At 33.0% G+C, this 14,694-nt stretch overlaps 1 protein-coding gene across 1 annotated transcript in view; it reads right to left on the bottom strand.

The window, feature by feature from the left end:
- AGBL4 (AGBL carboxypeptidase 4) overlaps positions 1 to 14,694 on the bottom strand; it is a 1,119,623-nt gene that overhangs the window by 1,030,709 nt on the left and 74,220 nt on the right. Inside the window, 1 exon segment of the mRNA XM_064493604.1 lies at positions 14,134 to 14,256. Within this exon segment, the coding sequence (XP_064349674.1) occupies positions 14,134 to 14,256 (123 nt within the window).

Genomic DNA, 14,694 nt, shown 5'->3' with positions numbered 1-14,694 from the left:
ATCCAGATGACAAGGAAACCCAGGAAGTGCAGTTTTTAGGGGCTTGGCCCACTGCAACACGGAGAAGAATGGAGAAAGGATAGGGAATGGAACTAAATGCAAACAGGTAATGACCCGCACAAGATATTTCCACAACTTTAGAAGGCAAATCTATTTCAAACCTGTATGACAACCCACAATTTGTATGGATTTTTCAATACTGGAGTATACTATCAAAGTATGACTTTCTTACCAAGAGTAAAGAGTAAAAACCCAGACAACATTCTAGTTTTGCTAATTAATGTAAATTTAAAATTTATGTTTGCAAAGGGGAAGCAGCAATAAAATAAACTAAAAATTCTAGTTTAAAATTTGCCATTTGGTTATCACTTGAAAAGTACATGTCTTAGATTTTAAACTAATACATACATATACTTGTAATCATTCAAGTAACACCTTAAATTTTTATTTGAAAGAGGAAGACTATAAACGAACTCAATCAACCACATTTAATCAAGTGATGTGTCCCCTCTTTTGCAGTGATTTTACTACCAAAGCCTAGAGGGCAGTTTATGTGACCTGGAGGTCCCCTTCAAAGTAGTGTCTCTGATGATTTGAAAGGAATAGTTGAGGAGGTGTGCAAACAGATTTCATTAAATACAGTTCACACTTCAGCTCTTCTTTCTCAGGTCTTTAGCTTCAGCATTGTTACTATAGAAAATGTCATCATTCTTAGAGGAAAGCAATTTGGGGATGAAAATATTTTACTTCTTCCTGAAAGAGCAGGTAAAGGAAATAGGACACAGAAAAACATACAAGTAGATATATAACCATATATATGCAGATATAATTCTATAAAGAGATCAGAAATTTAAAACTCAAGTGAAAACACTACCATAACAGAATTCAGCTTTGTTTCAATTATGAATCAGAAACAAAGAATAGAATTAAATTATTCATCTACTGTTCCTAGCTACCAATATTTCGCAAACAGAATTTCTAGACATGGTGAAACATTCTTTTCTATTTCAAAATCATGCAGCTTTTTCTAAATGTGCTAATATTTTGTTCTCTAGAAGAGATAAATACTTTGTAAGGAACATGTTCTGACCAGAAGTGATAGTATTAATAAGAAGGAAATATGATTCAGATCTTATATTGAAAATTATTTTTGTCTGTTTATTTTTGAAGTATAATTGAAATACAACATACTGATTTCAGGTGTTCAACATAATGATTTGATATTTATACAAACTGTGACACAATAAGTCTAGTATCTGTCACCATATACAGTTAAAAATTTTTTATCCTTTATTTTCCTGTGATGAGGACTTTCAAGATTTACTTTCTTGGCAACTCTCAACTATGCAAAACAGTATTAAGTACAGTCACCATACCGTACATTACAACCCCATGACTTATTTACTTTGAAATTTTGTACCTTTTAATTTCCTTCATCCATTTCATCCACCCCCACCCCTCTGGCAAACACCAGTCTGTTCTCTGTATCTATGAGCTCGGGGTTTTGTTTGGCTGTTTGAATGTTTTTTGTTTCTTTGTTTTGTTTTTTTAGATCTCACATATAAGTGAAATCACACTGTATTTGTCTTTCTGTGTCTGATTTATTTAACTTAGCATAATGCCCTCAAAGTCCACCCATGTTGTTGCAAATGGCAGCATTTCTTTCTTTTTCTGGCTGAATATTATTCCTGTGTGTGTGTGTGTGTGTGTGTGTGTGTGTGTGTGTGTATTCCAATCCACAGTCATCCATTGATAAGCACTTTAAAAACATTTGTTAAAAAAAGAAAAGCATTTGGATTTTATCCTAAGGACAACAGAGAGTTGCAAAATTTTTTAAGAAATAAATAGGATCAGATGATTCAAATTTTAGCTTTTGTGGTATTACAGAGGGTGAACCAGGGAAATGTTAGAAAGCTGCTGTACAAGTCCAGCAAACTTACTAAAGACCTGGTCTAGGACAGAAGTTGTGGGGCTGAAAAGGTTGCAAAATTTTATAGCCACGCATTCAATAACAAGCAGAGGGAAACCAGAGTGCACTGCCTGATACTTTCTCTTACCATCATCCTATGGGAAAAATTCCAGTATTGACAAGGGGCTAAGCCCATTGTTCAGAGCCAAAACTCTGGATGATAAAAACAGATAGTACAGCAATACACATAGGTCAGGAGGGTCCATAGGGCAGAAGTGATACAGGATGAGGTTGTGGAGAGGGAGAGACCAACCATCAAGGAGATACATATAAACCAAGTTCAGGAAGTTCATGAATGGTGCCATTACAATATTTGCCCACAAAGAGAAAAGGTAAAGGATATTTATTTCTTTGATAATGGAGATAAGGAGACAACAGATTACACATATTAGAAATGAATTCTGAGGTAGAGAGAAAAAAAGTTCATTTAATTAAAAAGTTTTAGTGAGCTTTTAGTGAGACCTTACTCTTGGGAATACTCTATTTTTGAGAGCTAGTTGCAATTTGGCATTCCCTGAAAGTAACATTCTCTCTCTAGTTCCATTATCCTGTGACATTACAAGAACTAGATAGTCTTTCTCAAATACCAAAATTTACCTGGATAATTGTTACTAATCATTCAAGACTTAGCTCATAGTAGCCTCCTCTAGTAAGCACTGTCTGCCAACTCACCTCCCCAACACCCTGCTGAAAAAGACATTGTTTTGCTTTGTTTTTTTATTACCTGGTATTTATCTCTATTAGAACTAGAAGTACTATTCATTGTGGTTAGCCTCAGATAGGTCCCAGGGTGTGACTGTTGTCCCAGAATCTCTTCCATGTTAGCATTTGTTCTAGGCAAAAATATTTACTTTAGATAATGAATTCTGTGGTCAATTTAATCACAGCCTTTGTTAGTTTCTCCCACTAAACTCTAAGCCAGGAACTGCATACTGTATTCTTCCCATAGGGTAAAACATACCTGCTGTTGGTAGATTTATTAAGAAGAAAAAAGTAAGATTCTTCCATATCTCTCCAAACAATACAAATTGGAGATTCTGTCATAATTATAATTATGCACAAAACTAAAACTCTTCAAATTCTTCTTCCTAAAACAGGACAGCTAATCTAATTGTTGTAAGAATGAAGAGGGAGGGAAGCTTCTACAAAAAGCAGATTCAAAGTTTATTTCTTCTTAGAGACGATATAAAACCTAAGCCTCATATACTACAAGATTTTATTTAATTTTTAAATATTTCAAATGTCTCTCAACATTATAACCTTCTACTTTGGAAGTATTCTTACTGTAAAGGTTAACAGTCATAAACTCTTGGTTTGGGGTAATCAATAACCAGTCTATCTATTTTCTGCTACAATCACTTTACTCTGCAATTTATGAAATTGAGTATTATATTTTTAACTTAAAGTTACAATATTATTTTTCTCGGAAGTTAAAAGGACCTAAATGCAAAATTTTAAAATTATGGAACTATTGCTAAGTGCCTGACATAGAGATAAGTGCTTTCATATGAATTATAACCCCACATAATGCAGTCATTTCAAGCACAGATTATGGAGACAAACTGACTGAGTTTGAATCCCAGTTCCAACACCTACCAGCAATATGATCTTGGTAAAATTATTCAACCTCTGTGTCTGCTTCCTCATCTGTTAAATGAAAATAATAACAATAGAATCTACCTCATAGGGTTGATATGGGAATTGAATACACTACTTATGCCAAACACTCAAACCTGTGCACAGCACATAGTAAATTCCACATTAGTGTTTATATATCTACTATTTTAATCTTACCCAACTTAGGTTCAAATACCCACTATGATACTTGATTGGTTAACTGTACAGAAATGGACAAATTATTTAACCTCTCTAGGCCTTCATTTATTCATCTGTAAGACCTTATAATAATACCACCCTCACAATATGTGAGGATTCAATCAGATGAAATGTGAGCCTCGCATAATGCCTGTGACTGACTGTTAACCATTAGCCATTAATTAGCACACCCAGGATCAAATCCTGGCTCGAACACTTAGAATCTGTGTAACTTTGACACATGTTTAACCTCTCTAAGCCTCATTTTCTTCATCTGTGAAGTAGCATTAGCAATACTTACTTTGCAGAATTGTGATAACTGTATTCATTTAATACATATTTAATGAGTACCCATTATGTACCAGGCTCTGGACTAAGCCTTGGACACCTGGTAGTAAACAAGAGCTCCTACCAAATTTACAAACTTCAAACATTTAAATGAGTACTTCTAGTAGAGTAAAAAGTATACAGACTGCTGTGGGTCTGTATGCATGGGACCCTAACCTAGTCTAGGGAGTCATGAAAGGGAAAGCATTATAGATGATACATATAAAGCTTCTTGCTCAAAGGCTAGCATAGAATGGGTATGTTCTTGAAAATGTTAACTATAAGAAGTCATTTTTTTTAAATTGTGAAGTATTTTCCCCATTTTTGGATGGATAGAAAGGGGTTCAAAGGTATAAGTAATACCCAAGGTTGGGTCAGGCCAGGATTCAAAACCATGTTGTCTGATTCTACACAGCACTCTTCCCACAACTACAAAGATAACTTCTGAAGCCAAAGGAGAACATTGTTAACTAACGTACTATAAATATTCTTATAATTATAAACATCAAGAACCATCTTACGGCACTACATTTCCTAAGCCTAAAGAGCTAGAGTGATCAATAATACTATATGCCCAGCAAAGCATGAATTACCCAGAGTATCTCTTCCACCTCAGTTTCTATAAACTTAGTTTCTATAAACTGTTTGTTTATACATTATACTGTACATATATTGTGTGTGTGTGTATATATATATATATGTATATATATATATATGTATATATACACGTATATATATAAATATTGTTTTATATATATTATACTGGAAGAGACTAGAGATGGCAACTTGGACTGGCAGTCACAATAGTCCTCCTTTCCAGCTGAGCACAGAGCCACTGGACAGAAGTCTCCAGTTACTAGCTTCTCCTGGAGGACAGAAACAGTGGGACAAAGGATCCAACAATACAACCTTTTGGGAGACTGCATAAGGAATTGGCTTCCTTATCATGGTGCACTGATGGGACCTGGTACATCCTTGATACCTGGGTCTTCAAAGAACCAAGAAAACTGGGTTGGACTAGGTCAATGATTTGAGAGACCCTCAGAGTCTCTGTTCAGATTTATTGATGTAGAGTCTTCTCTGTAAAAGGCTAGTCCATAAAGACTGGGATAGATAACTGTTCCATTCAATGTGTAGAAACCAACACAGAGAGTCAAGGAAAATGAAGGGTCATGCAAAGATGTTACCAGACAAAGGAATAAGATAATTCTCCAGAAAGTATAGGTAAAATAACTGCACGATTAACAGAAAACAATTAACAAAATGGAAACACCAAACACTTCCATAGTAATATTAATGTAAATGTAAATGGCTTAAATTCCTCAATCAAAAGACATAGAGTGGTTGAATAAATTTTTTAAAAAAGAAGATCCAGCTATTGGCTGTCTACAAAAAAGTCACTTTAGATTTAAGGACACAAATAGGCTGACAGTAAAGAGATAGAAAAGCTCTTCTGAGCAAATAGTAACTAAAAGAAAGCAAGGATGGCTATATTTATGTCAGAAAAAAAAGACTTTAAGTCAAAAACTGTCGTAACAGACAAAGAAGGATATAACATAATGATAAAAAAAAAGTCAATTCAACAGAAAGATATATCAATCAAAAATAGATATGCAACCAACAAGAGAGTACCTAAATATAAAAGCAAATGTTGACTGAACTCAAGGGGAAAATAGATAGCAATACAGTAATAGTAGAAGAATTCAATACCCCACTTTCAATAATAAATAGATTACTCAGATATAAGGTCAGAAAAGGAACAGAGGACAAACAACATTATGGTCTAACAGACATATACACAACCTTCTGCCCAACAGCAGCAGAATACATATTCTTCTCAAGTACATATGGAACTTTCTCAAGGAAAGATCACAAGTTAGGTCACAGAACAAGTATTAACAAATTAAAGAAGACTGAAATCATGCAAAGTCATGACCACAATTGAATAAAACTAGAACCAACAGCAGAAGAAAAGCAGAAAAATTCACAAATATGTGGAAATTAAATAACAAATTCTTGTACAAAATTTAGTTGAAAAATAAATCAAAAGGAAATTATAAAACATCTAAAGACAAACAAAAATAAAAACACAACATACCAAAATGTATAGGATACAGCAAGAATAGGGCTGAAAAGGAAGTTTATTGTGATAAACATATACATTAAGAAAAAAGAAAGATTTCAAATAAACAACCTAATTTTACACCTCAAGGAGCTAGAAGAACAAATTAAGTACAAAGTTAGCAGGTGGAAAGAAATAACAAAGATTAGAACAGAATTTTTTAAAAAGAGAATAGCAAAACAACATTTAAAAAATGAAACTAAGAGCTAGTTTCTTGAAAAGATAAATGACAAACCCTTAACTTAACTAAGAAAAAGGAAAAAATACTCAAATATATAAAATCAGAAATGAAGAGGAGACATTACAACTGATGTCACAGAAATAAAAAGGATTATAAAAGACTACTATGAATTGCACTAACTGGATAATCTAAAAAAATGGATAAATTTCCATGAAACATACAACCTACCAAGGCTGAACTGTGAAGAAATAGAAAATCTGAACAGACCTAAAACTAACACAAAGATTGAGTCACTAATTAAATCATTCTAACAAATAAAAGCCCAGGAACAGATGGTTTCCCTGGTGAATTCTACCAAATATTCAAAGAAGAATTAATGCCAATACTTTTCAAGCTCTTCTAAAAAATTGAAGAGGAGGGAACACTTCCAAACTCATTTTGTGAAGCCAGCATTAACCTCATATAGGGTATCTTTACCAATTAATTTTGCCAGACAAAGATCCCACAAGAAAATAAAACTACAGAAAATATCCCTGATGAATACTGATGCAAAAATCCTCAACAAAATACTGGAAAACCTAATCAAATAGCAAATTTAAAAGATCATACAACCATGAGCAAATGGGATTTATTCCTGGCATGCAAGGATGGTTCAATATATGAAAATAAATTAATGTGATACACCACATTGACAGAATAGGAGTAAAAATCTCACAACTGTCTCAATAAATGCTGAAAAAGCTTTTTACAATATTCAAAATATTTTCATGATAAAAATGCTCAACAAATCAGGAATAGAAAGAAAGTGCTGTAACATAATAAAGGCAGTATTTGAAAAGCTCTGTCGAAAGACTGAAAGCTTTTCCTTTAAGAACAAGGCAACGACACCCACTCTTGCCAATTCTTTCCAACATATTACTGAAAGTCCTATATAGAGCAATTAAGTAAGAAAAAGAAATAAAAGTTATCCAAATTGGAAAGGAAAAGCAAAACTGTCCCTGTTAGCAGATGACATGGTCCTATATATAGAATCCTAAAGATTAAATTTAAAACCTTTAGAGCTACAAAATGAATTCAGTAAAGTTTCAGGATACAACACTGACATTCAAAAATCATTTGTATTTCTGTAGACTAATAATGAACTATGTGAAAAGGAAATCAGAAAAAGAATACCATTTACAATAGCACCACAAGAATAAACTTAATAAAAGAAGTGAAAAACCTATAGACTAGAAACTATAAAACATTGATGAAAGTAATTAAAGAAGACACATATAAATGGAAAGGCATCCCATGTTCATGAATTAGAAAACTTAATATTGTTAAAATGTCCATATTATCAAAGTAACCTATAGATTCAATGCAATCCTTATCAAAACCCAATGGCATTTATTTTTTACATAAATAGAAAAAGATCCTAAAATTCATATGGAACCACAAAAGATGACAAAGCGCCAAATCAATCTTCAGAAAGAAGAACAAAGTTGTACGCATCATATTTCCTGATTTCCAAATATATTATAAAGCTATAGCAATGAAAAAATTATGGTACTGATATAAAGAAAAACATGTAGACCTTTATGAACACAATAGAGAGCCTAGAAATAAATTCACACATATATGATCAATTGCTCTGCAACAAGGGTGCCAAGAATATACAATCAATAAAGAGTGATCTCTTCAACAAATTGGATATTCGGGTATCCACTTGCAAAAGAATTAAATTGGACACTTTTCTTACACCATCCACAAAACTCAACTCGAAATGGATTAAATACTTAAATATAAGAGTAAAACTGTGAAATTCCTAGAAGAAAACATAGGGAAAATCTTCATGACATTGGTATTGGCAATGATTTCATTGATATGACACCAAAACACACAGATAACAAAAGCAAAAATAGACAAGTGGGACTATGCCAAACTTAAAAGTTACTGCACAGCAAAGGAAACAGACAACAAAGTAAAAGGCAATCTATAGAATGAAAAAAAAATATTTGCAAACTATGTATGTGATAAAGAATTAATTTCTAAAAAATATATAAGGAACTCCTGGATTCAATAGCTAAAAAAAAACTAATAATCAATTTAAAATTGGCTAAGGACTAGAACAGACATACAAATGGCCAACAGATAAATGAAAAAAATTCTCAGTGTCACTACTTATCAGAAATGCAAATCAAAACCATGAAATATCACCTAACATCTGTCAGGATGACTATTAAAAAAAAACAAAAAAACAAAAAAAAAGACAGAAGTGCTAGTGAGAATGTGGATATACTGGAACCCTTGGGCACTGTTGGTGGGAATGCATAATGGTGTAGCTACTATGGAAAACATTATAGTGGTTCCTGCAAAAAAAAAAAAAAAAATAGAACTACCAGATGATCCAGCAATTCCACTCTTGGGTATTTATGCAAAAGAACTGAAATCAGGATCTCAAAGAGATTGTTAGCACTCTTATGTTTAGTGCAGCATTACTCACAATAGCCAAGACGTGGAAAAAACCCACCCACAGATAGAAGAATGAATGAAAGAAAATGGATATATTTGGAATACCACAGAGGCAGTACTGAATAAGAAAGTGGATGGGAAAATTCATCCAGTGGACATCAGTCAACCTCACATAATAGGACCAAAACTAAATCAGACATGGCAATAGAGTTAAGGAAGCTGTGCATGAGTCTTCCTGAGTAGACTCCCTCTGATCAAGGCTAATCTACCTACAACCACTACAGTACCTGTTCATAGGCACATTCTTTGCTGGCTTTTCTTTTTTCCTGTCTTACTCTCCCTACTCCCTCACCTGTTCTTCCTGAGTTTCCCATCTAAACATACAACATATACCTAAGTTTTATCTCAGTATGATTCTGGAGGGAGTTCAATTTAAGGCTCACATACTACAAGATTTTTCTAAGGATTGGTAATAACACTTACAAATATACCTAGGAAAGTGCCTGGTACATTTTAGCACCCTTGAAATGATATTATACACATGCCAGAATTACTAGCTGAAGTTCATTACTAGACATTGTGCTAAGCCTATTTTGTAGGTTATCTCTGATTTGCTTACTAATTCTACAATATAAATATTTATTTTCCTGCTTTTACTGATGAGTAAACTTTGAGTGATATCATCAGCCTGACACAACTAGTACTGCCAAAGTTAATATATGGACCCAAGTCTACTTGAAATCAAAATCAGTATTTTTGGTATTATACTATGTGTTCTTGTTTTAAAAAAATTAGTTAGCATGCCCTCCAGATTCACCCATGTTGTCATAAATAGCAGAATATACTTCTTTTATGGCTGAATAATATTCCATTACATATAGATAAAGATATAGATACCATATTTTCTGTATCCATTTATCCATCAAAGGACATTTAAGCTGTTTCCACATCTTAGCTATTGTGAATAATGCTGCAATGAAGCTGATCTTACAGAAACAGAGAAAATAATGGTGGTTGCCTGGGGCTGAGGGAAGGGGAAATGAGGTGATGTAGGTCAAGGGGTACAAATTTTCAGTTTTCAGTTCTGAGCATCTAATGTACAGCATTGTGACTATAGTTAATGAACACAGTATCGTACACTTGAAAATTGCTGAGAACAGATCTTAAGCATTCTCACCACAGGGTGGAGAAAAAGAGTTAACTATGTTAACTATGTAAGGTGATGAGTGTGTTCATTATTTTCATCCTGGTAGTTATTCTACAATAAACATGTATATCAAATTATCACATCATACACTTTAAACATATACAGTCATATTTGTCAATTATTCCTCAATAAAGTTTAAAAACCAAAGTCTATCAGCCATCTGAATATCTTTTTCAAAAAGTCAGATGAGGTATTAATCTAAAACCCCTGCTTTCTAATTGGCCATAGCATATTTTCATACTGTGGCAAGAATAAAGACTATTATATTTTCTTTCAAAAGTAGTAAAGCATTAATTTTAAAGATTATACAAGTAAATGTAATAAAACTCCATTGGGAGAATTAAAATTAAAAGTTTTAAGTTTTTATTTCCATTGTTTTAAAATGATATATAAACTGATCCATTTCTTTATTTCACTGTCCCTTTTTCATGCCACAGTAATTTAATACAACATACTAAATCTCTCAAGCTAACCAATTAACTTGAAGTATAAATTGCAGTGTACTTCTCATATTCAATATACATAGATGCATATCAATCATGAAATAATACTCAAATTGTATATGATGCCTATAAAACAGTATTTATTTTGATGGCTTATTTTAAAATAGGTAGACAATTTTTTCACTTTTATTTATCATAAAACATTTTCCTATATAACTTTACACCTAATGAGAAATTCTCAACAATATATTATTCATATGTCAAAAGTATATAATAAGGAGATATGTATATGCAATGATTAAAAGTATGGCTTTTGGAGCCAGGAAATCTTCAGTTTCAAAATCAGCTATACCACCTGTCAATTATGCAACTCAAAGTTAATAACTTTACATCTCTAAGCATCAGTTTCCTCATGTACAAAGAGATATAATACCTCTGGGGGGTTTAATGTGTATTAAATGAGATAAACCATGAATATCACTTATTATAGAATAAGGCAAGCAACAAGTAATAAAGTGATAATTTTTATTGTTTTTCCCCTTAATGTTCTTCTTGCTATTAACACTAAATTTTTATTGAAATGTAAAAGTATTTGTATTAATCTTAAATCTCACTTTATGACGATCATTTTGTTCACTGTCCTTCCTCATTTTTACTTTCACCAGTTCTCTCTCTCTCTCCCTTCCTTCTGGGACTCCCACAATGCATACACTGATCTGTTTTAATGGTATCCCATAAATCCTTTACACTTTCTTCACTCTTATTCATTCTTTTTAATTTTTGTTTCTCTGATTGAATTATTTCCAATGATGTGTATTCAGATCCACTGATCCTTTCTTTTGCTTTAATTTGCTGTTGAAGCCCTCTAGTAAATTTTTTCAGTTCAGTTCCTATGTCTTCAGCTTCATTCTTTCTATTTGGTACTTTGGGTATTATCTATCTCTTTGTTGAAATTTTCACTTTGTTCATGAAATGTTTCCTTGACCTTGGTAAACATTTGTTGACAGTTATTTTGAATTCTCTGTCAGGTAAATAATATAACTCTATTTCATTAGAACTGGTTTCTGATAGTACACTAGGTGCTGGAGAACAAAAATTAATAAGAAACCATCCCTGGTTTCAGGAATTTTCAGTATTAAGGAAAAAAGAAAGAGAGAATTAAATGACTGCAATGCAATAAGGACTAACACAGAAGAGGCCTGTAAATCACAGAAGAGGTTCCTATAAATACAGAGGTAGAGACAGCCAAACCTGCCTGTAGGGACTGTTTCTCAAGGGAAGAAATGCTGGACTGAGGCTGAATTAACATTTAACCAGGTAGAGAAAAGCATCTGGGGTACAGAGAAAACAGTATCTTCAAAAGGTACAAAGACTTGAGAGAAGTTGGTAGATTAGGGAATAGCAAGAAATTAAATATGGTTTTTTCATTAAAGCTATCATAAAATTAATCTTTCCCCATCTTTCTGTTACTTAAATTACTTCATTCAACAAATAAATTCAATATTAACTTAGTGCTTAGTTTTGTAAGCACTCTGCTTGGTTCTGTGGGAGAACATGGATTAATCAGACTCACATTCTTCCTGTAGCATGTTATAGTCAAGAAAAAGAGAACAAAAGAGTTTTCAAAAATCATACTAAGTGTCAGGTGTCTCAAAGAGAGATAGAATTAAGGTGGTGTAGCTGTTTTCCGAAGGGAAATAATACTTAAAAGAGAGGAGTATATGGAAGAAAACAGATCAGGGATTCATAGGAGAGTTCACATTTGACCTGCAGACCTTATTTCTCATAAGAAAAACAGATTAATTATCCACCACTTCAGGGAAAGGTAATGCGCTAGGCACTTTACATATTCCACAACTGTGAAAGAAAAAAAATGGAGGCTTATAGAGGCTTATCTGTAGGCAATATACTTCATCCACATGAAGTGAGCCCTCCATATCCTTGGGTTCCACATCCATATATTCAACCAACTGAAAATTGAAATCTTTTTTTAAAATCCCAAAGTTCCAAAAAGTAAAACTTGAATTTTCCACACACTGACAACTACTTACACAGCATTACATTGCACTAGGTATAATAAGTAATCTGTCCTGTATATGACAACATATACAGGAGGATATGCATACGTCATACACAAATATTATATCATTTTGAAAAAGGGACTTGAGTATCTGTGGGCTTTGGTATCCACGGGAGTCCTGGAACCAATCCCCCCCAACCCCAGGTACTGAGGGAACAACTGCATAAGATTCAAAGACAGTAGAAGACATTGTTCCCAATTGTGTGTTCAGGTATGACTGAAAGGACAAGACTACAATAGTGTGTTATGGACTGAATTATGTCCCCTCAAAATTCATATGTTGAAGTCCTAATACCTAGTACCTCTGAATGTCACTCTACTAGGACATAGGGTTTAGACAGAGGTAATCAGGTTAAAATGAGGTCACTAGAATGGGCCCTAATCCAGTATGACTGGCATCCTTATAAAAAGAAAACATTTAGAGACAAACATACACATAGGGAAAACGCCATGTGAAAATGAAGGCAGAAATCAGGATGATGCCTCTAAAAACCAAGGAACACCAAAGACTGCTAGTAAATCACCAGAAGCTATAGAGTCATTGGGTAGATTCTTTCTCACAACCCTTAGAAGGAACTAACTCTGCCAACACCTTGATCACAGACTTTCATCCTCCAGAACTGTGAGACAATAAATATCTATTGTTTAAGCCAATCAGTTTATGGTTCTTTATAATGGCAGCCCTAGCAAACTAAAAAAATCATAGGATAAACAAAGAGCAAAAGCCTGCATAAACAAGTTTTATATTGAAATATAGTTGATTTACAATGTTAACAAGTTTTCAATTATTTGTTTAAAAAATTACTCATTATTTGTAGGTTTTCAAGAACTGTCATGTTAACTAGCATGTTGCTTCAATCACATACACATACAAACACACATGCACATTCAAAAGCAAAAATAATAAACAATTATTTTTGAAGTGAAATTATGTTTACCTTTCTCATTAATATTTGCAACATATTCTGAATACCTACCATTTGCCTATATGCCATTCAGAGTATAAGGTTCAGATATAAAGAAACTAACAAAATCCAATTACTGCTAGGTGGAAATTCACAATCAAGCCCTGATCTTCCCTTTCAGAATACTTACAGCATTCGCTGTTTATGAAGTATATTACTTTTGCTATTTTGTGTTCAACTGAATCTATTCTTTAATTGCTTTTTTATAGAGAAGTTTCCTTTCACAAAGACTGAACCAGGCACATAGTAGACATTCAATAATTAATGATTTATCAAGTAGTCAAATTATGTCAGTTTTATCCCCAAAGAAATAATATCTGGGTAACCATTTGATAAAATACAAGGTACTGTATAAATGTTCATTAGTATTACCATTATACTTCTAATCACTTGTAGCAACAAAAACATAGCATTTCATTTTTAAGTATTTCCAAGTCAATTCCTTCAAAACTGATTTTTTTCTGACAACTTGTTTCATTATGGTAAAAAAACTAAATGAGTTGAATCACACTAAATGGTCAGATGGAATTAGAGTCCAAAAGAAAAGGTCTTTGATACTGATACACTCACCACTTTCAAAGCAAGCATCAAAGATAAGATGTCCTTTCTTGGGCTGTCCACAGTATCCAGTTGGAAGCACCATATATTTGCTCACGTTCCCTCCGATGGCATCATCATTTCCCATATCATTGCCTATTTTTCAAAAAATCAGTTCATGTTAAACAGAAATCAAAATGTACAGAAGTCCAATAAAATTTTTATCATTAACTTTTCCCCCTTCCCTGTCATTTAGTGCTTATCCAGGCCCTAAAAAAATTACATATTGTGTTAAGGTACAAAGAGAATACATTTTAAGTCAGAAAGATATGGGTTCAAATCCCATCTCTACTACATATTAATTCTCTGTGACATAAAGCAATGAACTTAATCCCTTTAAGCCTCAGTTTCTCTCATCCATAAAAAGGGAATGGTAAAACCTATCCTTCAAAATTGTTATGAGAATTAAATATGAAAAATATCTAGTATGACTACTGAAATACAGAAGATGTTCATTACATTTCATCAATTACTCAATAAATGGTAATACGTTAATTTACATAGTTAATTATTATATTGTGAATAAAGCAATAG

Source organism: Camelus dromedarius, chromosome 14 (genome assembly GCF_036321535.1).
Source record: "Camelus dromedarius isolate mCamDro1 chromosome 14, mCamDro1.pat, whole genome shotgun sequence".
NCBI classification, from domain to species: Eukaryota; Metazoa; Chordata; class Mammalia; order Artiodactyla; family Camelidae; genus Camelus; species Camelus dromedarius.
Note: the sequence above shows the minus strand (reverse complement) of the source record. Positions and strands in the feature narration are given on the sequence as shown.